The sequence below is a fragment of the Physeter macrocephalus genome, chromosome 14 (assembly GCF_002837175.3).
Source record: "Physeter macrocephalus isolate SW-GA chromosome 14, ASM283717v5, whole genome shotgun sequence".
Classification (NCBI taxonomy): Eukaryota; Metazoa; Chordata; class Mammalia; order Artiodactyla; family Physeteridae; genus Physeter; species Physeter macrocephalus.
Genome location: NC_041227.1, coordinates 82,179,869 through 82,202,750, shown reverse-complemented (window position 1 = coordinate 82,202,750; position 22,882 = coordinate 82,179,869). Strand labels below are relative to the sequence as shown.

General features: G+C 61.5%; 1 protein-coding gene across 3 annotated transcripts; it reads left to right on the top strand.

The window, feature by feature from the left end:
* Nucleotides 1-248: 248 nt before the first annotated feature.
* On the top strand, nucleotides 249-20,505 carry LOC102981784 (GRB2-related adapter protein). 3 transcript variants are annotated; one of them, XM_007114909.2, is made up of 5 exons: nucleotides 249-351; nucleotides 6,505-6,602; nucleotides 10,487-10,609; nucleotides 17,740-17,908; nucleotides 19,266-19,516. In XM_007114909.2, the coding sequence occupies exons 1-5, from the start codon at nucleotides 274-276 to the stop codon at nucleotides 19,449-19,451; spliced, it is 654 nt and encodes a 217-aa protein (XP_007114971.1). In that variant the 5' UTR covers nucleotides 249-273; the 3' UTR covers nucleotides 19,452-19,516. The 3 variants fall into 3 exon arrangements, with proteins under 3 accessions (XP_007114971.1, XP_028355772.1, XP_054946501.1); XM_028499971.2 differs by lacking the exon at nucleotides 17,740-17,908 and having other exon boundaries at nucleotides 19,266-20,505; XM_055090526.1 differs by lacking the exon at nucleotides 10,487-10,609.
* Nucleotides 20,506-22,882: the final 2,377 nt, after the last annotated feature.

Genomic DNA, 22,882 nt, shown 5'->3' with positions numbered 1-22,882 from the left:
CTCAGTTTTATCATCTGTAATGTGGGTGCAGGAGGAGGACCCACTCCCAGGGCTGCCCGGGGACTCCCTGGGGTCTGAGGTGGGCCTGCGGCTCACACCCCCTGTTCCGGGACATCTCTGCTTCCTGTTTCTCCTGTCAGGGGAAGTCTCGGTCTCAGCTTCAAAAGCACAAACATGCTCTCAAAACAAAGGAAGACGGTCCTCGACTGCAGAGGAAGCAGGAAGCTGCTGGCCCTGCTCAGAGCCCAGCTGCCGGGGCTCGGGGACAGCGGCATGGAGTCCGTGGCCCTGTACAGCTTCCAGGCCACAGAGAGCGACGAGCTGGCCTTCAACAAGGGGGACACACTCAAGGTAGGGTGGCCAGAGCCGGCTCAGCTGGCCTCGCATGGGATGGGGGGGTGCTTAAAACCGGGCCCGGACAGCCCCCCAGACAGAGTCCGGTCTCTGGAAGAAGACGGGCCCGGCTTCTCCAGTTATCAAGTCTGTGACTCTGGACACTCCACCTCCACCCTCTGAGCCTCGGTTTCCCCGTTTGGGAAACCGGGAGATAGTGATCCCTCCTTTGGGGGCCCTTGTGAGGATTCAAGGAGACAGAGTGCCTGGCAGGGTTCATTCAATACCGTTTCCCAGGAACGAATTTGAAAAGACAGCTGGGGAAAGAGAGAGAGAGGAAGAGGCAGAGACAGATGCAGAGTGGCAGAGACAGGGTCTTGGGAATTAAGTACACGCACCAACCTATCGAGGCTGAAACAACTATGATTAGGGGTGCAGACGAGCTCCCCTGCAGGTGAGAAAGGGGAAGGTAAGCCTCAACACCGCTCAGGTCCACACGCCTTCCAGGGCAAGCCAGGCAGGCGGGCTCCCGGGCTCTGCCTCTCGGGAAACGTCCCTGCTTACGAGACTGCATCTGGAAGCAGAGCTCAGGGCCCTGATTTGGGAGGGGCCGTGCCACAAGTCGGGCGCTGGAGCCGCCACCAGGTCACGCTCAGGAAGCCCCTGCCCTTCCCTGGGCCTCGGTCTCTGCGCCGGCGCAGTGGGCCTGAGGCCGCCCGTCTGAGCCGGGGCCCAGGAAGAGACAGGGCCTCCGTGCGCTGACCCCGTACGGAGCCCCAGCTCCGAGCTCGGCGGTGCTTATCAACATCCATTTAAGCCGCTGGGGCCCCATGTCACAGGTGATTAAATGGGGCACAGGCAGGCGCCACGGCTTGCCTGGCGTGCGGTCAGAGGTGAACCCCTGTCCTTTGACTCTGGAACCTGCATCCTGAACCCCGTGACACCGAACAGCTGCGCTAGGTCAGGAGGAGGACGGTTCCAAGAAGAACCGCATCCTTTTGAGGATGTCCCCCTTTCTCTGTGCTGGGATGCCAGCCCTGGGCCCCCCTGAGTGGCTGGTGGGGGAACCTGTGGACGCGTGGCCAGCTGGGGGTGGGGCAGGCTTGACACCGGCACCATCTAGCCAGGGCACGAGACCCTTGAGGGCCAGGTCTGTCTCAGAGGCCTCATCCGCCAACCCGAGGGCAGTTTGGAGTCTCTAGTTCCAGACTTTGGGGCTTGAGAGGGAGTGGAGCAGTGGGGAACTTGGAATGGGGTGACCGGTGGGCTCTGGCTGAGGCTCAGAGGGGTGAACCAGGGTGGAGGGAGTAGATCCGTGGGGTCCCCCCCAGGCGAGTGTTGTAAAGGCGGGGACATCCCCGCTTCCCTCCTGGATGCCTGTGTTCACCCCTGCCCACCCAAGACCGGCCCAGTTTCCCACTAAGCTTTGCCAGAGCGTTGGCCGACTCCTGCTGTGTTTGCTTCTAACCGAGGCTCCTGAGGGCAGGGACATGAAACAGTGCCTGGCACAGGGCAGGCCCTCAGCAAGACACGGGGGTGTCGAAGGAAGGAAGGAAGGAAGGAAGGAGGTGTTAGCTGAGACCCCGGCTAAGACCCCAATGGGACTTGTTCCTTGGGTCCGTGGAGACCCAGGAGGGGACCTTTCCAGGAATGGCAGGCCACCGGAGGGGCTGCCTCTTCCTTCCTTCATTCGACAAACCCTCGTCAAGCTCTCGAGCACCTGCTCAGCACCAGGCATTGTCCTAAGCGCTGAGGACACAGCAGTGGACGAAGCCCAGTCCCTGCCCTCCCGGAGTGGAATTCCAGAGGGTGAGTGCCATCAGGAGGTGACAAATGGGTGGGGAGATGGAACGGAGAGGGCGGGCGGGAGGGAGAGGCAGGAGGACAGCTTTAGATGGGGGGGTTCAGGGCAGTCTCTCAAAAGAGAAGACACCTGACCTGAGACCTGAAGGGTGAGCAGGACCCAGCCACGCAGAGAGCCGGGGGAGGAGAGTGGGTGGAGAAAACGCAGCAGGCGGGGCTGTGGGGCGTGGGTGAGTTTGGAGCGTGGACTCACCCTAGCTACCTGCCCAGGGGTGGCACAAAATATCACACAGCCCCTAAGAATGCTCTTTGGGGAGGGGGGCGTTTAATGACATGAAAATGCTCGTGAAGCAACGTTAAGCGGCAAAAAAGCAGAATGCAAAGGAACACGCACAGGGTCAACTGACCCATAATCAATAGATACTAGTTTTAGGGATGGGAAACTGACATTCATGCGTTGGATTTGTGCCTAGAAAAAAACACCAGAAAGAATGTCTTGAGGAGCTAGCGGTCAATCTTGGGAGGCGTGCTGTGAGCAAGTCACGCTTCCTTGTTCACACTTCTGCCTTTCCTCCCAGGACAGAGATGAGCAAGTGATCCTTCCAGGGTCAGACGCGGAGTTAGGGTCCTTCCTCTCACAGCTGTACAGGTGCCAGGTCAAAGCCTGCCTTGATTTAAGATTTTTCTTTTAACTTAAAAAAATATTAAAACTTTTTGGCCATGCTGCATGGCATGCAGGATCTTAGTTCCCCAGCCAGGTATTGAACCCGTGCCCCCTGCAGTGGAAGCTTGGAGTCCTAACCACTGGACCCCGCGGGAAGTCCCTGATTTAAGAGTTTGATGGAGTTTTTTGCACTAAATTTTAAAGAGACTATTTTTTAAATTAATTAATTAATTTTTGGCCGCGTTGGGTCTTCGTTGCTGCGTGCGGGCTTTCTCTAGTTGCGGCGAGCGGGGGCTACTCTTCGTTGCGGTGCGCGGGCTTCTCATTGCGGTGGCTTCTCTTGTCGCGGAGCACGGGCTCTGGGCGCGCAGGCTTCGGTAGTTGTGGCACGTGGGCTCAGCAGTTGTGGCTCGCGGGCTCTAGAGCGCAGGCTCAGTAGCTGTGGCGCACGGGCTTAGTTGCTCTGCAGCATGTGGGATCTTCCCGGACCAGGGCTCGAAGCCATGTCCCCTGCATTGGCAGGCGGATTCTTAACCACTGCGCCACCAGGGAAGTCCCTAAATAGGCTCTTTTTAAAACAGTTTGAAATTTACAGAAAAATCGAGAAGCTGGTACAGAGGAATTCCAATCTGACACCCTGCCGCCCCCTCCCCCCGCCCACACACACTCACACGCACACCCTTGGTAACATTTTATATTATTAACCTGGTACATTTGTTACATTAATGGAGCAATATGGATACATTATTATTAACTAATGACCATATTCAGAAATTTTGATTAATTTTGATTTTTTAACATATTTCTTTAAAATATTCTTTATCTCGATTCCTGACTTTTTTGGAGCTCCCTTAAATTTTGCACCCAAAGTGCCTCACCCATCTCACGCTAGTCCGGGGCCTGATTTCTGTAACCATACAAATGTGGCTGTGATGTCGCCCTGTGTCCCCTCTCCCTCCCCCGGGCCGGGGATAGTGGGTGGGGCTGGTGGCTGAGCTCCACGACCTGACCTGTCCCTTGGTGAGCATGTTTCCTGCGCGCTGGCTGTGGGCCAGGCCCGTCCCCGCCCAGCTGTGACCAGCGGACACGCAGATCCCAGCCTCTGGGAGCCAGCAAGGATGCTGCTCTTCCAGTCTAAGCTCTGCTCTTAGACAAAAACCCGGTGGCACGTGCACCCACTCTGGACAAGGGGCCCCAAATGTCGCTTCCCTGGAACAAAGCCCCCCTCGCCGACGGGCAGGCGTTTCTGGGTGCACAGGACCCCGCTGCCCCCCACTGGAGGAAAGATGTGGGTGGTGGCCTCACCTCCACCTCTTCACACACAGCCTGGCCCCCAGGACCCAGACTCGGGGAGCCCACGGCCTCTTGGCATTTCCATGGCGATGGCCGGTGCACCTCAGGCCCGACCCAGCCACCCTGAGCTTCCCCTCCTCCTCCCGCAGCTGTTCCACAGCAGATGGCCGTCACGACCGCCTGCCCGCGCCCAGGCCCAGAGCCTGGGGTTGTCTCCGCTGCTTCCTCTCTGTCTCGTGTATCTCGCCTGTCAGCCGCTCTGCCAAAACCTACCCCAGATCTGACCACGTCTCAGCAGCCCCAATCCAGGCCCCGTTCACCGCTCACCTGGCCCCCTCGCCCACCCCCAATCCCGGAGTACAAGACCTTCAAGCTCTCACCCTCCCCATTCAACTCACAGCACTGACCACCCCTCAACCGCAGACACAGGGGCCTCCTTTCCGTTCCAGGGACGGAGCTTGCTCCCACCTTAGGGCCTTTGCACTGGCTGTTCCCTCTGCCTTGGACACTGTTCCCCACATCTTCTCATGTCTCATTCCTTCCTGTAATTCGGGCCTCAGCTCATGTGCCACCTCCTCAGAGAGGCCTTTCTTGCCCACCCCCACCTGTCCCCTGTTGACAGTCCCCCTACCCCCAGCCAGGCGTCTTCCATCTATGTCATCCTGACGTATATTTTCAGACCACACAGCAGAACATTAAATTACCTTGTTTACTTGTGTCCTTCCTGTTTCTTGTCTGCCTCTGCCCACTAAAATGTGACTTCCTGCTATATCACTGGGCTGGGCACAGCGCCTGGCACGCAGGAGGTGCTCCGTGGCCGCGCTGGCCAGGGGACGGCGGCACAAGACAGCACCCAGGAGAAGGGCACTGCAGGGGCAAAGCAGGGGCAGGCCGAGGTGTGAGCTTCACCAGGGAGGGTCGGGAATTCCCATGTCTCAGAGGGTCTGGGGGCTTTGAACAATGTTAACAGCAAGAATTCAGCTAATACAACCAATCAGAACATTTCTGGGTCTTTCCTTGGAGTGGAGGTGACAGGAAAACAAAACCAAAACAAAACTGGGGTAGATTAGATACGGCACATCCACATGTCCACACAGGATTTTGCAGGTCACAAAACACTGCCATGTGCCGTGGAGGCCGTAGATGTGCCCATTTTACAGATGTGGAAACTGAGGCCAGGTCTGTGGAGAGAGTCAGAGGCAGGCAGAGTGGTCTAGAGCCCGAGGCTCCCAAGAATCTTCACTGAGTCTGTCACCCGCAGGCCCTAATTTTCTCATTAAGTTGGGGGAGTTTTTTTGTTTTGTTTAGTTTTCAGCAAAAGTTATCCTGAGTCAGCCACCTGCTTCCGGCTGTCCCTGGGGACGCTGGTCTGGCGCAGACTGCGGGGTCAGGAAGGAGGGGCTCAAGGGACCTGGCAGACAGACGAGGGAGGGGCCAGGCCTGGGCCCAGGGGGCAAATCTCAGCTCCTCTTGGTAAAACCAAACCAGCTGAGCTGCTGTCCCAGCCTTTGCTCGAAAGCTGCTCCCTGCTTGGGCTGCTGATCTGCGTCTGATCTTTTGTCTCAGCCGATATCCCCACTGGGGTTGACCTGACGTGGGGACTTGTTCTGGGACTTAGGGGAGAGAAGGCCCCCGGGATGGGGTCCAGAGACAATGTGGGAGGAGGCACGGGGTGAAGCCCCCTGCCGTGTGGCCCTGCTCCCCTCCCCTGTCTGGGCCTGTGTCCTCCTCTGTGGAGTGGCCTTTGGTGAAGGCGGCCTCGGGGGCTGGTGTGAGAAGGGGTGACACATGGCGAGCCTGCCCAGGGAGTGGGGAGGGAGCCCAAGCGTCCTGCTGGCGGCCCTCCCCGCGGCCTCCGCCACCCGCCCGCCCGCACGCAGCGGCCCCCTCACCCTGCTCAGGTTTCGGTTCCCCTCGGCCCACCTGCAAGGCGACGTGGAGTCTGCGACCCGAGCAGCCAGGCCCCCCGAGGCCTCTCGCTTGCTCGCCAGTGTCTGAAGCCCCCGCCTGATCGTCACCCCTGAGCTCAGACGTGAAGCTTGTAAATGCGATCGAACCACGTGACCACCGCTCGGCGGGGCCTCTGCAAACTACCCCCACCCCTGGCTCTGTGCCTCAGATCAACTGCTGTGGGCCCCCCATGCTCAGGGCCGCAGCTCAGGGACTGAGGGGCCCCGGATCTGTCCCCCAGCGCCCGGGGGTCTGGGTGGCACGACCTGAGAGGCCCGCTCCAGCTCCCCACCCAAAGTTCAACCCACCAGCCAAATTCTCCTCTGTGACCCCCGGACCGTGGAATCACCCTGCGACCTCGCTCTCCTCTGGGAAGTGGGCCCCAGGGCTGCTGTGGGCCTTCCGCAGGGGACAGCCGTCCCTCCTAGGGGACCAGGTGACCGTGTCTCTCCCGCCCGCAGATTTTGAACATGGAAGACGACCAGAACTGGTACAAGGCCGAGCTCCGGGGTGCAGAGGGGTTCGTCCCCAAGAACTACATCCGCGTCAAGCCCCACCCGTGAGTGGCCGGCCCCGCCCCCGCATGTCCGCAGGCCCCGCCCCCCGGCCCTGAAGCCAAACGTCCACACCCAGCCTGGCCCGGGCTGAGCTGAGCCGCCTGCAGGCCCTCAGCCCGGCCTCCCACCGCCTGTCTGGGGACCCCCGTCTCTTCCCCGGGCAGAGGTGGGGGCCAGAGATGTGAGGGCTTGTCCCAAGTGGTGGCAGTCGGGGCCAGCCCAGGCCACGGCACTGAGGACCTGGGACACCGGAGAGCATCCCGGTGGGGGCCCTGGATAGGACAGGGCCCTGGGCGCTCAGCCAGCGGGGCCCCTGGCTGCTGTGTGCCCTCAGGCAGAGCCCTGCTCTCTCTGTTCCTCAGTTTCCCTATCTGCAACACAAGAGGCCGACTCGGCCCCGTGCCAGGGTGGGGCGTGAGGGGCCATGGAGGGGCGGGAAGGAGGCAGACCTGTGGGCGGGGGAGCTGGACATGGGCCGAGCAGAGTCTGGGACAGGGCGGAGCGGGAGTCAGAGGAGCCCAGGTGTCCTCGGGCTTGGGACCAGCTGGCCCAGGGAGGCCCCCGTCAGGCCTCCAATGCTGAAAGCCCTGTTCTCAGCCCTGGAACAGGCCTGAGTGGCCAAGAATCTGGGAGAAACCACCTGGATATCCACGGTGTGGTGGCTGAAGTAGCCCCAAGCCACAGTCGCTCACTCGGTCATTCGCCAAACACTGGCCACTGCCTGAGGGGACCCACCCGGGTGATGCTGGGTACGCGCGATGAGACGCTGGGGTCAGAGCAGTTGTGTCCTGTGGGAGGGACAGGACATAAAGAAACGATGACAAGGGAAGGCAGTCAGCATTGAGATAATTAACCAGGGAGGGCTTCTCAGAAGAGGTGGCAACAAGTGAGGTTTTGAAGCCTGTGTGTAGGAGTTAGCTAAAGAGAAAAAGAGAAGGGCATGCCTGGGAGCGGGAACAACGAGGACCCCTGCAGTGGGACCGGCAGGCGGGCCTCAAAACGCCCGGCGGAGGGTGGGGGGAGCCATGGAGGCATTTGAGCCGGGTGGGGAGTGGAACTCCTGCAGAGGTGAAGGCAGGTCAGGGCCCATGTGTGTGGCTGTGGGGTGGACGGGAGGGAGGTGCAGGGCCAGGATGGGGCCCGGAGGTCATTTCCTCTTTACCTGTCTTCGAGTTATTTCCAAAGCTGCCACCACCTTGGACTTCCTGTGTTGGGCAAGGGCCCGACCCACCCGGGTCCCCTGCCTGGGCTCCAGGCCCGCAGGGTCCCTCCGGGCTGTGTGACCTTGGGCAGGGGCCTGTCCTCCGGCCTTAAAGACTTTCTGTCATAAAGGGAGAGAGACAGCGGGAACCCGGCCAGGGCCAGGCCGGTGGAGGACGCGGGGGCAGCGGGAGCCTCCAGGTGGAGGCTGTGACCCGGTGAAGGCCAGGAGGTTGGGAGGTGGGAGGCCGCTGAGAAGCCGAAGCAGAGGCTTCTATTTGCTCAGGAGGAAAGGAAAGCTGATCGATCTGGGGGCCACGCCTGTCGGGGCAATGCTGGTGGTTCAGGCAAGCCTCCACCAGGGCAGCTGGGAGCCATGGAGGGTTCCAGTGTCCGATGGCCCTGAGCTCCCTGGGGCTGGCTCTGGCCACTTGTGTCTGGGACAGAGTAGGGATAGGGGTCAGGCCCCATGCCCACCTGCCTGAGGCCGTGCCCAGATGCATCCTTGGCTAACCACAGCCCCTGCCCTGGCCCCGAAATAGCAGTGGGGAAAGTCCAACTCTGCGCCTGACTCAGCCCGTTGGGCTCCAGGGTGTGGGGCAGGGGCAGGGCAGGGGTCCCAGGGGGCCTCGTGTCTACACCAGGCCACTCCTTCCCTGAGCCCCACCGTCACCTCCGCCTGCCCAGGGAGCCCACGGAGGGGGGCGCGTGATGCAGACCAGCTGCTCCCAGAGCCTCTGGGCCTCACGGGCAGGGGTCACCGAGGCACCTGACGCAGCCGCGTGGCCGGTGGGCGTTGAGGAGGGCTTCCTGGAGCAGGGCGTGGTCTGCTGGGCCTGGAAGGTAGAGTAGAAGTTTGCTGGGAGGGCCGCAGACGGGCTAATGGGTGACACGTGGGAGGAGTTCACAGCAGCACCGGTGAACACCTGCGGGCGGCAGTGCCCTCCTCCTCCCAAGGGCCCCGCCAACTGGGTGTTCTCGTCAAGGTCTTGTGGGCAAGGAGGTGGCGGCACAGAGATGTCGAGTGGCTTGTCCGGGGTCACACAGCTGGGGAGGGGGTGCGCTGGGGGAGAGCCGGAGGCCAGAGACTTGCGAGCAACTTTTGGGGATCCCTGCCCTTCCCTGGGCCTCAATTTCCACATCATTAAAATGGGGACTAAGCGAGGCGTCCACGCGTGGAGCGAGCTGTGCTCCGGGGCGTCGGGAGTGCTGCTTCTCCGGCACCCTGTCCCCGAGCCACCGGGGACCTGGCGCAGGCAGGGCGGGCCTCCTCGAGGCTGCGGTTACAAAATCCTTTGAGGGTGACAGCCGCCCACACGCCGATGCCTTCTACGGAGTTCTGTGGGTTCTTTGGAAACTCCCACGCAGGGCCCTGTTGGACCCCTGCTCCTGCGGCAGCACTGCACCTGGGTCCTGCTGGGGGCTCCCCGGAGGAGCGCCCTTCCGGGGCCCCCTGAGCTCAGCCTCCAGCTTGGAGGCCTCATCCGGGACTCCCAGACTCCAGAGACCCAGGCCGAGGAGCTCTTGGAGGTTCCCTGGAGCCCCGCCTTCGGCCCCCACCTCCACTGCCTCCCCTCCACCCGCCCAGAGATGGGCCCAGGGTCCCCCCCATCTTGGGGGGCAGCGATGGGCTAGAACCTCACTTCTGGGTGGGGGGCTCTGAGACACCATGTCAGGACCGGGACTTTATTTCGGACTGGAAAGCGGGCACAGGCCACGCACGTTAGTGAAAAGCCCTCGGAGGAACCGCAAGGGCTCACACGTGGCTGGCGGGTGGGGTTACCGGCAGGACCCGGTCTGTGTGCACCTGAGCCTCTGTGCTGGGCCTGGAGGGCTCGCTGTCAACATCCTGATACAACAGGAATACAGCGGATGCCTCACATCCGCCCGGCGCCACGCTCAGACCCAGGAAGCTCAGTTAAAGGAGGGAAGGGCAATTGTACAGGGAAGGGAGGCTCCAGCGGCCCTCAGGGCACCAAGGTCCCACCGCGAGACTCCACCTGCTCCGGGCCTGAGTTCCCCCACCCGAACCATTGAGGGCCTGGGCTCAAATGCGGGAGCCAAGAAGCCAGCCAGAGACCACCCGGACCCTCCGAGGGTGGGCGAGCCCCAAAGAGCACCGTGGGCAGGGCAGCCTCTCACCCCCGGGCCCTGCCCAACCCTCGGCATTTACAAGGCACCTTCTGTATACCCGGTTCTGTTTGGTCAGAAAGAAAAGGGGCTTGAACCTGTGAGAAAAAGTCCAGGTGGCCTCAGTCTGTGCATCTGTGAAACGGGTACAGGGAGAGACCCTTCCTCACCAGATCAAAAAAACAGCAATTTTTTGGGGGGGGGTGGGGTCATCTTTTAAAATATTTTTTTTCTTTGCTTTTAAGAATCTGAAATGGAAAAGCCCAGCTGGGGTTGGCTGGGTTGGGGTTCACCGAGGTGTGTGTTTGCCTGGTGGGGTGGGAAATGCTTGGGCTCAGGAGCCAGAACGCTGGGACTCGGCCCAACTCCTGCCTTTCACAGCGCACGACCTGGGGTGTGTGACCCCGGGCGCATGACCTTGGCCTCTCTGGGTAAAGTGGGTGCCGTCGTATTTCCTGTGTCTCGGGACTGCGGTGAGGACCTGGCGGTGTTGGGTGCCTGGCACAGGGGCAGGGTAGCCTGGCCTCCCCCGCCCTCACCGGCCCCCTCTCTGCAGGTGGTACTCGGGCAGGATTTCCCGGCAGCTGGCAGAAGAAGTTCTGATGAAGCGGAACCACCCGGGAGCCTTCCTGATCCGGGAGAGCGAGAGCTCCCCAGGGGAGTTCTCTGTCTCTGTGAAGTGAGTTCTGACCCGGGGTGTGTGGAGGAGGGTGGCCAGGGACAGGCCTGCAGGCTGTGGAGGGAACGACAGATGCCTGGAAGCAGGCGACCCTCTGGGGGTCGGGGATGACGCAGAGCCCGGGGTGTGTCCCGCAGCAGCAGGGTTCGAGGCAGCTTGGCCGGGCTGCGAGGCCTCGAGCGCCGGGCTGAAGGGTCGGCCATTGTTCTATGAGCAGCAAGTCACCAGGGGAGGTTGATGTGCTGGGACTGGGGGTGGGAGAGCAGCAGGGCACCCAGGGCAGGTGTCCAGGATGTGCTCCGGACAGGGTTCCCCTGTGTGCTACATAGTTGACAGGATGGACCCTGGGGCCGGGCTGCTTGGGTTCAGATTCTGGTTCTGCCATTTCCTGACTGTGTGACTTTGGGCAAGTCCCTTAACCTCTCTGTGCCTGTTTCCTCACATGTAAAATGGGTTATTGCAAAGAGTATATGAGTCATTCTATTTAGAGCCATTAGAGCAGTGGCTGGGGCGGAAGCAGGATGGCAGCCTCTGGGCAGCTCAGAACCCAGTCCCAAAGGTCACAGTCGGGCAATGGAGGAATCCAGGCTGGAAAGAAGGGGCGGGAACCGGGGTCGGGGTGAAGGGGTCACGGCCCCAGCTGGTCTCTGTCCTTCTTACTCCCAGCGCCTGGAACAGTAGGATCTAGGTGCAGCAACTCGAGGAATTGTCACTGAGCTACATGCCACGTGCCAGGCTGCTCTAGGGACTTGGGAAATGACAGTGAAAAAAAAACAAAGTTGCTGCCCTTTGGGGTTTATGTCTTGGTGGGGGAGACAGACTGAACACATGAAAAAAGGAGACAAATGAATGTAGCAGGAGCCAGTGGGCAGGGATCTGAACCTGGCGGTGGAGGCCGCCTGGGGCCCAGGAGTGAGGGTCCGGGAGGAGAGGCTTCCAGGCAGAGGGAACAGAAATGCAAAGGCCCTGGGGTGGGAATGCACCTGGGGTGAGTGGGGCAGAGCCAGCAACGGGGAGTCACAGCCAGAGAGATGGGCCTGACGGGTCCCGACGGGAAGCCCCAGGGCAACAGGGCCCTGCAGAGCCTCTCGAGCAGGGCAGGTGGGTATGATCCTTCTGGGGGCGGGCCGGGGGGTGGGGGGGGCCCGGGGAGGAGCCGGGCGGAGCTGATGGCGCTGGGACTGGGGTGGGGGGGCAGCGTGGGTGTGTGAAGTGGGACCACCGGCAGCACCACCGTCGGGTTGCTGTGGGCGCTGGGCACGGCCGGCCGGAAGGGGCGGGGCGCGCTCGGGGCAGCGGAGGCCGCTCGGGGTGCTGTGTGGCCCCGCTCGGGCGCCCCCTTTCCTAGGACCGGAATGCTTCACAGACAGTGGCTGGCTGATTCTCTAAAGGATAAATGAACACAGGGTGGCTTTGACGGGTAAGGTGGGGGAAGTCCAGAGCCGGGCTCGGGGGGTCCCCTCAAGGCAGCCACGGACTGGGGGTGGGGGGAGGGCTCCTGGCTCCAACCAGGCTGGGCCTGGACGCTCCTTGCTGCAGAAACGTATCCCAGGGGAGGCCTTGCCCGTCCTTTCCGTAAAGAGCTCGTGGTGTGTGGTCAGCACACGGGAGCTCCGGGAGGTGGGCGTCTCCCCTTCTGGGCCTGGAGGCACCTCGCTGGGGGGACCACCAAGGTCAGGACGGCTGCTGGGGGTGGGTGATCCCACATCCCGGGGGTCACAGCCCTCACCCGCTCCCCTCCAAGCTTTGTCATCAGCCACGGCTTTTCTCACTTCCGTTTCCCCTGGGAACAGGCTGCCATCCCGACCGACGGCAACGGCTCTCCTCCTCTTTGAGCCCCTCTTTCTCCATCTTAAAAATGGGGGCGCGGCTAGTGGGGGCAGTGGGAGACACCAGTTCATGGCCCTGACCTCCCAGCCCGATGGTCGTGGGCCTCTGGAGCCCCTAGCTCGCCCCTCCCTCCACAGCCCAGCGGGTAGCCCACAGAAGCAGGGAGAGGCGGTTTTCCCTGGGCCGGCTCCCAGGGCCCGGCATCTCCTGGGAATGGTGCCCGCCGGGCGGGCTGGTCTGGCCTCTAGGGCTCCTGGAATCAGCTCCAAAGCCCAAGGTCACCCAGCACGGCCAGCGAGCCGATCCCACGGCCTGAGCGTCCATCCGTCCACCGTGGGTGCCCCGGCGCCCTGCCCTCTCCTGGCGCCTCCCCGAGCGTGCAGCCCCGCCGCGCCCTGCACAGGGTCAGCCCAGACGGCTCAACCTTTGGGGGTGTGTGCGTGCAGGACAGGGGAGGGGTCCCCGCGGGTGCGGGGGCCCGGGGTCTCCATGGCGCCCGACTGAGGGAAGTTCAGTGGCAGCCGACACTCCACAGGGTGGAGGAGGTGACGTCTGAGCTGGGCCCCGAAGCATGAGTAGGAGTTTGGTCCACAAAGAGGGGAGAGGGGATGCCAGGCCCAGGTAACAGCATGTGCAAAGGCCCAGAGGTGGGGCAGAGAGAGGTGGGCTTGGACAGCAAGGCATCTGTCTGACCAGGAGGGGAGACAGGCAGTTCTGGGGAGCCAGCACCAATGCTACCTTGGGAAGGGGTCTGGGAGTGTCCCTCTGAGAAATCCCAGCACATGCCCCCTCCCCCCCCACACCCCAGGCATCCTGGCCAAGCCCCCTCCCCCAGCTCAGAACCGGAACCTTGGGCCCCAGGGCTGTGGTGTGCACACAGGACCACCAGGTGGCGCCCTCCAGCCTCGGTTTCGTCCCCCAGGCCCGGGACCGGGTCCTGCCCCGACTCTGGTCCATCGTCTCTTAGGGGAGCCTTTCGGGGCCCTTGGACGACCACTGGGCAGGGACCAGAGCAGGAAACAGACTCAGGGCAGCTAGGAGGGGGGCTTCTGAGCAAGAATCTCAGCTCTGGTACTTCTCCCGTATAACCCTGGGCAAGGTACCCCAGCCTGTTTCCTTGTCTGTAAGATGAACATCTACGTACGGTGCTTAGTGTGATGCTGGCAGGCAGTGAGTCCTCCCCAGATGCCAGCTATGTAACATGCTGACCCTCCCAGGGCCACACCGTTCCCCCCGGCCCACGCCCCGGGGTCCCGGGCTCTTAGAGAAGGGCCAGTGGCCACATGGGGCGGGGAGCCCAGTTCTCGTCCTGGCCTTGCCCTGGACCTGCTGCGTAACCTCAGCAGATCCTGTCCCCGCTGCGTAACCTCAGCAGATCCTGTCCCCCTCGGCTGTAACGTCCTCATCTGCAACGTGGCGATAGTAGCCCTGGACATCATGAAGTCCAGTGACCCGATGGCCACCCTTCTGGGTGACGGTCACGCAGATCCGTGCGTGAGAGCATTTCCGCCCTCGCCGGCTGTGCTCCTGGAGACTCTGACCTCGTATGCGTGGCGTCTCCTGCACACTCACGCCAAGCCTCATAGAGCTGCCAGAGGCGGGGTTCAGGGGCCTTGTTCCGCCTCACGGAGTGACGGTGGCCACGGCTGGCCGCCCTTTGCGAGTTTACAGGGGGCTGTCCCCCTCCACCTCTGGGAGCATGTCTGAGTTGGTGGCCAGCGGGCCGGGGCAGGCGCGCACTGCGCGGGCTGTGTTACTTTTGCCCCACACTCTGATCCAGGCTGCTGTGGGCTTCTTTGTCAGAAATCATGCTTTGCTCCCAAGCGAAGTGTTTTACTTCTTTTCAGGCCAGGGGTGCCCTGGAGTCAGTGATGCGTTTGCTCTGTTGCCCTGGTCGCTGAACCCCTACCGTGCGCCAGGCCCCGTGCCTGCTGCTGGGGGTTCAACCGCCAACAAATCGGACGAAGCTCCCTGTCCTTTAGGCGCTCACGTTCTACTGGGGTGACCGACAATCTTATACATGTATGTATGGAGGTATGCATGTATGTGTATATATCTAATTTTCTAAATGATTAGTAAAATATATAAAATCTTTGAAGATGATAAAGGCTCTTGGGAAAATGAAGCAGGAAAGAAGGTGGGGGCACAATTTTATGCCCTCAAAGACAAGGAGGAAGTGACCCTGGAAGCCCAGTGTGCAGGTAAGGAAACAAAAGCTCAGAGACGTGCGGTAACTTGCCCAAGGTCACACAGCCAGAAACAGTGGAGCTAGAGCCCATTGACCCTCTGTGACCTGAAAGACCAGGTCTACCGTTCCACTCTTCTTCCCTGAGGCCTAAAGACCCAGGGGGAGTCTGTCTCCCCCGGCAGTCCCAAGGTCAGTTTGATTCTATCTCACGTCACGGGGAATCCACCCTTTTCACAGACGGGAAAACTGAGTCGAGAGAAGGGCCATGCCTAATGGAGATCATCCAGCGGGCAGTTAGCACCCTGGCCTCCACCCCGGGGGTCCACAGGCCCTGCCTGGGGGTGGGGGTGGGGTACTGGGGCCCCTGACCTTACCCCAGCCTTGTTTATCCTCCCTGGGCTGCCACTGTCACCTCTTCTGCTGCCGCCACCAAGCCAGAAGAACCTGCTGGGCAGGACCGGTGGCTGCTAGCATCAGGCCTGACTTCATCCTTGGGGTCTTCTGACAGCCCAGGGGCCAGGCCCAGCCCTCATCCCCCTGGGTAGGTGGGCAGGGGGGGTCACACATAGAGACAAACACACCCATGGCGGCTCAGAGAGGGATGTACACATCCGGTCCCTCCCTCAGAGCAGGGAGAGACGCACGCACACCGCCCAGGCTCCGCCCACTGTGGTGCACCAGCTCCAGGGGCCCCCTCTTCTGGCCGCGCCCGGGCCGGCCCACCGCCCCGCGCCCCGGGTCTGCCCTTCCCTCTGGCGCAGGAGGGCTCACCCCGCAGGGCCATCCCTCCTCGCTCAGGGGCCATCTGGACTTGCACTCGGGCCTGGGGAGGCGGGAGACAGGCTGGCTGGGAGAGAGAGAGAGAGACTGCCCCGGTGCTGGGTCCTCGGGCCTGTCGCATGGGGGCGGGTCACTGGTCAGGCCAGGGGCTGGCGCAGCAGGACGGCCACACCCGCTCACAGAGGCAGCAGCCCAGCTGGGCCCCGCTCTCCCACCACGAGCCACGCACAGGCTGGGGGGCTGGACCACGAGAGCGTCCCAGGTTTGAGAATCTGCCGATTGTCAGGTTGCAAGGTACTAGAACTCCTGGGTCCCTTGCCCCCTTCCCAGGTCTCGCCCCCTGACCCGGGTGCGATCGGGGAATGTTCCGTTCTGGGTGACCCTCTGGGTAAGATAAGCTTTTGAAGAGAAACTTCAAACACCGAAGTGTTCAGGGGTGCGCTCATCTGGGGCTGAGATCTTTTCAAACCTCCCACACTCTCGTCCGCCTCTTACCCAGAGGACGGGGGCCGCCCGCACCCCGGGCTCCTTCTCGGGGCCGGCACGGCGTCAGGGCCTTCTGCCTCCCAGAATACGGTCCAGGGACCGGAAGAACCCTGAGCCCGCCAGAACAGGGCACTAGGGAGTCCCAGGCTCGGGGGCGGCCTCAAGGGCCGAGGCTGCAGCAGGCCAGACGGGGCGGGAGGCACCTGCCTGCCTGCCCATCCTCCCCCCATCCCGGGACATGGACACGTACATCCCACAACTGACAGCGTGGCGGCTTAGTCTCGGGCTGGGGATGATGGCTGTGCCTGGCCACAGAGTCTCAGGCCTTCTCTGGCCTCAGTTCTGTGCAGGGAGCTTGCTGCCCTGAGAGTGGACGCGTGTTAGAGGGGCTGGGACCACAGCTCAGAGCCGGGAGGGGAGGGTCCAGGAACAGAGCAGCCCCGTGAGCACTGACCCCTCGGGCCACGCTGCTTCGCCCCTGAGCCCAGCCTCTCCCGACTGGGCTAGAGCTGGGCCGCCTCCCGCCTCCCTGCCTCTGGGTGTCTGTGAGCAGCGGGTTACAGGCAGACTGTACAAGGACCTGAGGAACCCAAGGAGTCCCCGGACTCTGACTGACTGAGGGCATCTGAGGCAGCTCGCAGAGGTTGGGCCATTTTATGCGGGCCTTGAAGCACGAGTAGGAGTTTGATTCAAGAAGAATTTGGAAGAAACAGTGTATGCAGAAGCCTGGAGGCATGCTTGAAAGTGGAGAGAGAGGTTCTGTGTGGTTTGGATCCTTGACTTGGTCAGGGTGGGAGGAGTCCCCCCTCCTCCCACCCCAGGCACACACAAGGAACAGAAGGTATTTACCTGGAACAAATCTCTATCTTAAATCTTGCATCTTAACCTTTAACAAGGCAGCACACCAGCCCCAGGGCTGATGGTGGAGGGAGTGAGCCGCAGGCAGGGATGGGCACCTGGGGGGACGGACACCACGCTCCTGTCCACGCCCTAGAAACACTTGGACTGTGGGCCTGCAGGAAATCAGGCTGCCCCAAGCCTGCACAGCCCGTCCTGGCCTGGAACGTGCCGCGTGTTCCAGGCAGGCCCCTCTGCCCTGCTGGCCGGTCTGGGAGACGCAGGCTATCCCCTCCGCTGGGCTGGAAGGCACTTGGTGGTGGTGGGTTGCAAGGCTGGGCAAAGGCTGGGAGAGGAGGCATCAGAGAGTATTTGAAGGAAATGAGGCTGGACGTGTCATCAGAGCCAGAACTTGAGACTGAGGTGTTAAGATTTTGCCCTGAGGGCAATGGGGAGCCATAGAAGGTTCTTGAGGTGGGAGTGGATGTGGGACAGGGAAGGACAGGAAGCATCCCACAGGCCTGAGCTCCTCTCACACCGGCGGCAGGATGGTCTTAGGACTCACCCCTCGAGGGACTGTAGGGTCTGGGAGGGGACGAGGGGGGAGGGAGAGGAGTGTTGAGGCTGGGGGACGTTGGAGAGAAGAGATGCTGTCTGACCAGAGGAACCATTTAATGTTGCCAGTACACGAGCACTTCCCCAGAAGGGAGGTATTATGAGGAAACCGAGGTTCAGAGACGTTAAGTGGTTTGCTTAAGGTCACACAGCAAGAAAATGGCCTGCTTCAAGGCCCACATCCTTCACTCCACACTCCACCGCCAGGTGGGGACTCACCGCGTCTTTCACGGAGCCAGTCAATGGGGCCTGGGACCCCCTCCCCACCTCCTCCTCTCCTCCTGACTCCAAGCCTCACCTGGAGAGAAAAAGGCCTGGTTCCGGGGGGCAGGGGTGGGGGGAGGGCCCCAGCCGCCGTGGGCCCCTCTGAGGTGGTCTGTGTCCTCTCCCCTAGCTACGGGGACCAGGTGCAGCATTTCAAGGTGCTGCGTGAGGCCTCGGGGAAGTACTACCTGTGGGAGGAGAAGTTCAACTCTCTGAACGAGCTGGTCGCCTTCTACCGGACCAGCACCATCGCCAAGAAGCGGCAGGTCCTCCTGCGGGACGAGGAGCCCCTGGCCAAGGTGGGCGAGTGGGGCGGGCGGGCGAGGGGGCCTCTCCGCAGGGGCCCGACCCCCCTTCCCACGTGGCAGGAGGTGGGTCCAGCCCGGCTCCTAAAATCCTGTCCTGGGCACTGCAGGGAGACCAGCGGGCCTGGGCAAGGGGAGGCGGGGAAGGAAGGAAAGGAGCAGGTGGAAGCCCCGGGCGAGCCGAGCCTGCCCGTCTTCAGGGGCGGCGCGTGGCGCCAGGAGGTGCTCAGTGGTTGGTTGTTGAATGAGTGAAGGTACTGACCCCGGCTGAGCCTCCTGGTCCCCACCGTACAGGTAGGACACTGAGACTCAGGGAGTGATGTGACTACCCAAGGCCGCCTGCCGGGTGGGGTCCGTGCTGGCTTCTGCCCCGCAGGACTTGGCCTGGGGGGCGCGCGGGCCAGCGTGAGAGCTCGCGGGCGAGGTCCTGGCCGGGTGGAGCGGGGTCCGGCCGCCCCGGTCCCCATAATAACAGCGATTTGCCAGCCAGCTCTTTCGTCCGGGGCCCCGGGGACCAGCTCTCACTCTCATTAGCATGACGCCGCCAGCCAGTGGGCTTGTTAGCCCCGACGTGCTGTCTTATTTGGGAGGGAGTGTCGGCAAGGCCTGGGGCTGGAGGTCGGGACCCTGGACGGCCCAGTGAACTCGAGCTCTGCAGAGGACGGGGAGCACGGCCGTGGCCCAGGCCTGGGGAGGGGCTTCCGGGTAGCGGCTCCAGTCCTGTCTGCTCCTAGACTCCACCGCCTCGCCGGTGTGTGACCTTAGGGCAGGGAACCAAGTCCCCCAGAGGGCAGGGACTCACCCAAGGTCACCTTGGGGCATAGATGGGACTGGAATCAGGCCTGAGAGAGGTAAGCAGTATAAAGTGACATCCTCGCCCTCGAAGCCTGGCCAAGGGCAACAGCAGTGAACTGCTCGTGGCTACACGTCACTTTATAGTTTATAAGGCCTGTTCCTGTGGTTCTAGTGCCTGGGGTCAAAAGATAGCATGGCTGCTACAGAGTCAGGAAAGAGACCCCGAGACGGGCAGGGACCTAACCGAAGCCCATGCCGAGGCCGAGGACTCAGGTCCCTTGACCGCTGGCCCTGTGGTCCCGACTGGGCCGCCAGGACACTGGCTGTGCGCTGCGTAGACACAGGGTCTGTGCCGCAGACGTGCAGGGGGCGGGCAGCGAGAGGCCCACGGGCGGGGTGGCCATCGTCTGGACCTGGATACAGAGCTGAGTTCGACCCCAGTTCTGCCCGAAAGACCCCTCTTCACCTGTGGGAAATCGCTTATCTTGGGGCCTCCGTGGGGACAGCCCGGCGGGGGCTCCTGAGGGGCCCCACTGACGGCTCCCTCTCCTCGCAGCCGCCCCGGGCCTGCTTTGTCCAGGCCCAGTTTGACTTCTCAGCCCAGGACCCCTCCCAGCTCAGCTTCCGCCACGGTGACATCATCGAGGTCCTGGAGCGCCTTGACCCCTGCTGGTGGCGAGGCCGTCTCTGCGGGCGTGTCGGCTTCTTCCCGCGGAGCTACGTCCAGCCGGTGCACCTGTGACCCAAGTGGGCCCGGGGGCAGAGCCAGTGGACCGGCCATCCACCGGGCACTGCGGTCCAGAGAGAGGACACGGGCACCCCCAGCCCAGGGCCTTGGACTGGAACGTGGGCCTCCTGACTGTCCGGCCGGCCTCCTGTGCTTCGTGTCAACTGGGACGGGCCCAGCGCCCCGGAAAGACCGCTTCGTTCAGGGCCCGTGGGCTAGGGGAGCTCCGGGGCCTCCGCCGGCCTCTTCCCATTGGCCATCAGCTGTGTGACGTCACAGGGTGGCCGGCAGGGCCCGCCCACTCGAAACCCAATGTCACCACCCCCAGGGAGGGCTGAGGACTCCTGGGTTCCACCCGCTGGGAGCTCAGGCCAAGGAGCCACGCGCTGGCTGGGTGACCACCCGCTGGGCCTGCCCTCCTCTCCATCCAAAAGCCCCAAAGGCTGGCTACTGGGGAGGTGGCCAGGGCCCCGCACACCTGTGCCTGGACTTGCTGGACAGACTCGGAGACTTTGGGCTCCACCTGGGATCCAACGCCCCTGCCCACCACAGACACTTCGGGGGAGGCTGGAGGCCCTGAGGGAGGGCGGGCAAGGGTGAAAGGAACGGAGGCTGCTGCTCTTCCGCTGGCCCCGCGGGACGGACAAGCTCTGAGGGGCCAGGCCTGGACATGGCCACCTGGGAGACACAGCTGCACCTGCTCGTACTTGTTCAGGCCCAGGTTCCGCCCAGACCAGGGCCTCGGGAAGCCTGGGGGACCACAGGCCAGGTGGGGAGTTGCAGCCAGAGCTGGGCTCTGAGGGCCAGCGGCATCCAGAACGGGGCAGGCAGCCTCGGTGGAGCCCCAGCTTGAGAAAAGGCAGGGTGTCCACGGGGAAGGGGCCGTCAGCGCGGTCCTAAGCAGGGGAGCCTGGGGCCCTTGGGGCGCAGGCAGACCGAGGGGGCTCGGCAAGGGCTCTGAATGCCAGGCCGGTGGTGGAGGGGCGGAGAGCAGGGAGAGGGGAGCAGGTGAGATGGGGCAGGAGCCAAGGGAGGGGTGGAGAGGGGCCCCCTCTGCCCAGCGCCGGCCCGAGACCCTGGAGCCCTGAGCTCTGGCAGATTTGCTGCTCACGACCTGGGCCCGTGAACTCAAAATAAAAACAGTAAAAGAGTAGAAGGACGTTCATCAGAAATCTCATTTTCTTTCCAATTACGGCTACTATTTTTGAAGCATCACACATCCTTTTTTCCCATTTCCTCCCTAAGTTTTCAGAGCTCCTGCTTTGCTGGCTCAGCCAGCCCCTGGGCACTGACCTGCCCTGTGGCCACGAGGGGCGCCACCCTCCTCTGGGCCTCCGCATCCTTGGTGGGGCAGGGGGGCATCTGGGGACAGTGTCAGGCGAAGTAGGCGTAGAAGAAGATGTTGACACACACGAGGAGGATGGCGTTGAAGCCACAGACGCGGGCCCAGAAGGCGTGTTTCTGGGATGCTCGGCGGTCACCTGGAGGGGGCGGGAGGAGGGGACAGATGAGGGCCACAGGGTCCCACCCGGGGCCCTCGCCTCCAGCCCCGCCGTGGGTGGGGGTGAGGGGAGCGCCTTAGGGTCGCACACACACCTGTTTTGGCTCCCGAGGGCAGGTCCTGAGCCAGGGTCCACCAGGTGAGGTTCTCGATCTGCAGGGAAGGGTGAGGGTGGGGGTGAGGGGGACGGGGCTCACACTAGTGTGAGGGCTCTTCCAATGACTGGGTCTCCCTGGAGTTTTTAAGTCTCAGAGTTGTCCACAGTGAGCCTCTGGCAATTCGTCAATTACAGTTCAGGTTTTTTTCTATGCCCGCCCTGGTTTCTATAGAGGTTTCCACTCATAAGTCTGCTCCAGTAAGCTGTGACTCCGTTTGTTTTCCAGTCTGTCTCCTGAGTCTTAGGGGCAGCCATTTTTCCTGTGTCTTACCCTCTCTTACAGATCCAAAAAGAGTTGATGATTTTTCAGTCTGTTCAACTTTTTACTTGTTGTGCAAATGGAATGATGACTTCAAAGCTCCTTACATGCAGAATTAGAAACTGGCCCTTGATCATCTTTTTAAAAGGTAGTTACTAGGGCTTCCCTGGTGGCGCAGTGGTTGCGCGTCCGCCTGCCGATGCGGGGGAACCGAGTTCGTGCCCCGGTCTGGGAGGATCCCACATGCCGTGGAGCGGCTGGGCCCGTGAGCCATGGCTGCTGGGCCTGCGCGTCCGGAGCCTGTGCTCCGCAACGGGGGAGGCCGCAGCAGGTGGAGGCCCGCATACCACAAAAAAAAAAAAAAAAAAAAAGGTAGTTACCAGTCTTGTTTTTATGTCCCAAAATATATCCTGAATCAGTTCACTTATTTTCATTCTCTACTGTCATGAATTTGGATCAAGCCACCATCATCTACTTCCTAGAGTAGTACTGTGGCTTCCTAATTGATGCCTCCACTTCTGTTGGCCTCACTTTAATCAGTTTTTCACACTGTGGTAACAATAATCTAGCATGCAGAGATCATTTCACTTCACTACTTAAAGCCCTTCGATGGCTCTCTTAGGCACTTAGAGGAACACTGCTTAACATGCATAGCCTAATATACATGCTCACACTGCTGCCAGCTGCTCTAAACTCATTAAGAGCTACTTCTGCCCTTGCTCCAGTCACAAATTAGGGAAATAATTGAGTCCAGCTCTTTTCCATCTCCGAGCCTTCTTACACACTGTTCCTTCATACCCGAAATCTTACTAATTCTTTGGGTCTCAGTTTTGTTGTTCCTCCCTCAGAGAAGCCTTCCCTGACACACCAATCTAAAGTATCTCCTGACAATTTTATACATGTATGTATGTATGTATGCATGTATGTGTATATATATAATTTTCTAAATGATTTGTAAAATATATAAAATCTTTGAAGATGATAAAGTCTCTTGGGAAAATGAAGCAGGAAAGAATGGGGGGGCACAATTTTATGCCCTCAAAGACAGGGAGGAAGTGACCCTGGAAGCCCAGGGTGCAGGTAAGGAAACAAAAGCTCAGAGACGTGCAGTAACTTGCCCAAGGTCACACAGCCAGAAACAGTGGAGCTAGAGCCCATTGACCCTCTGTGACCTGAAAGACCAGGTCTACCGTTCCACTCTTCTTCCCTGAGGCCTAAAGACCCAGGGGGAGTCTGTCTCCCCCGGCAGTCCCAAGGTCAGTTTGATTCTATCTCACGTCACGGGGAATCCACCCTTTTCACAGACGGGAAAACTGAGTCGAGAGAAGGGCCATGCCTAATGGAGATCATCCAGCGGGCAGTTAGCACCCTGGCCTCCACCCCGGGGGTCCACAGGCCCTGCCTGGGGGTGGGGGTGGGGTACTGGGGCCCCTGACCTTACCCCAGCCTTGTTTATCCTCCCTGGGCTGCCACTGTCACCTCTTCTGCTGCCGCCACCAAGCCAGAAGAACCTGCTGGGCAGGACCGGT

Excerpts from the sequence above, each read along its gene's own strand:
- LOC102981784 (XM_028499971.2), top strand. The coding sequence starts at position 274 with ATGGAGTCCGTGGCCCTGTACAGCTTCCAGGCCACAGAGAGCGACGAG. Across the intron at positions 6,603-10,486 it reads ATCCGCGTCAAGCCCCACCC|GTGGTACTCGGGCAGGATTT; the intron begins GTGAGTGGCCGG and ends CCCTCTCTGCAG. Across the intron at positions 10,610-19,265 it reads GAGTTCTCTGTCTCTGTGAA|CCGCCCCGGGCCTGCTTTGT; the intron begins GTGAGTTCTGAC and ends CTCTCCTCGCAG.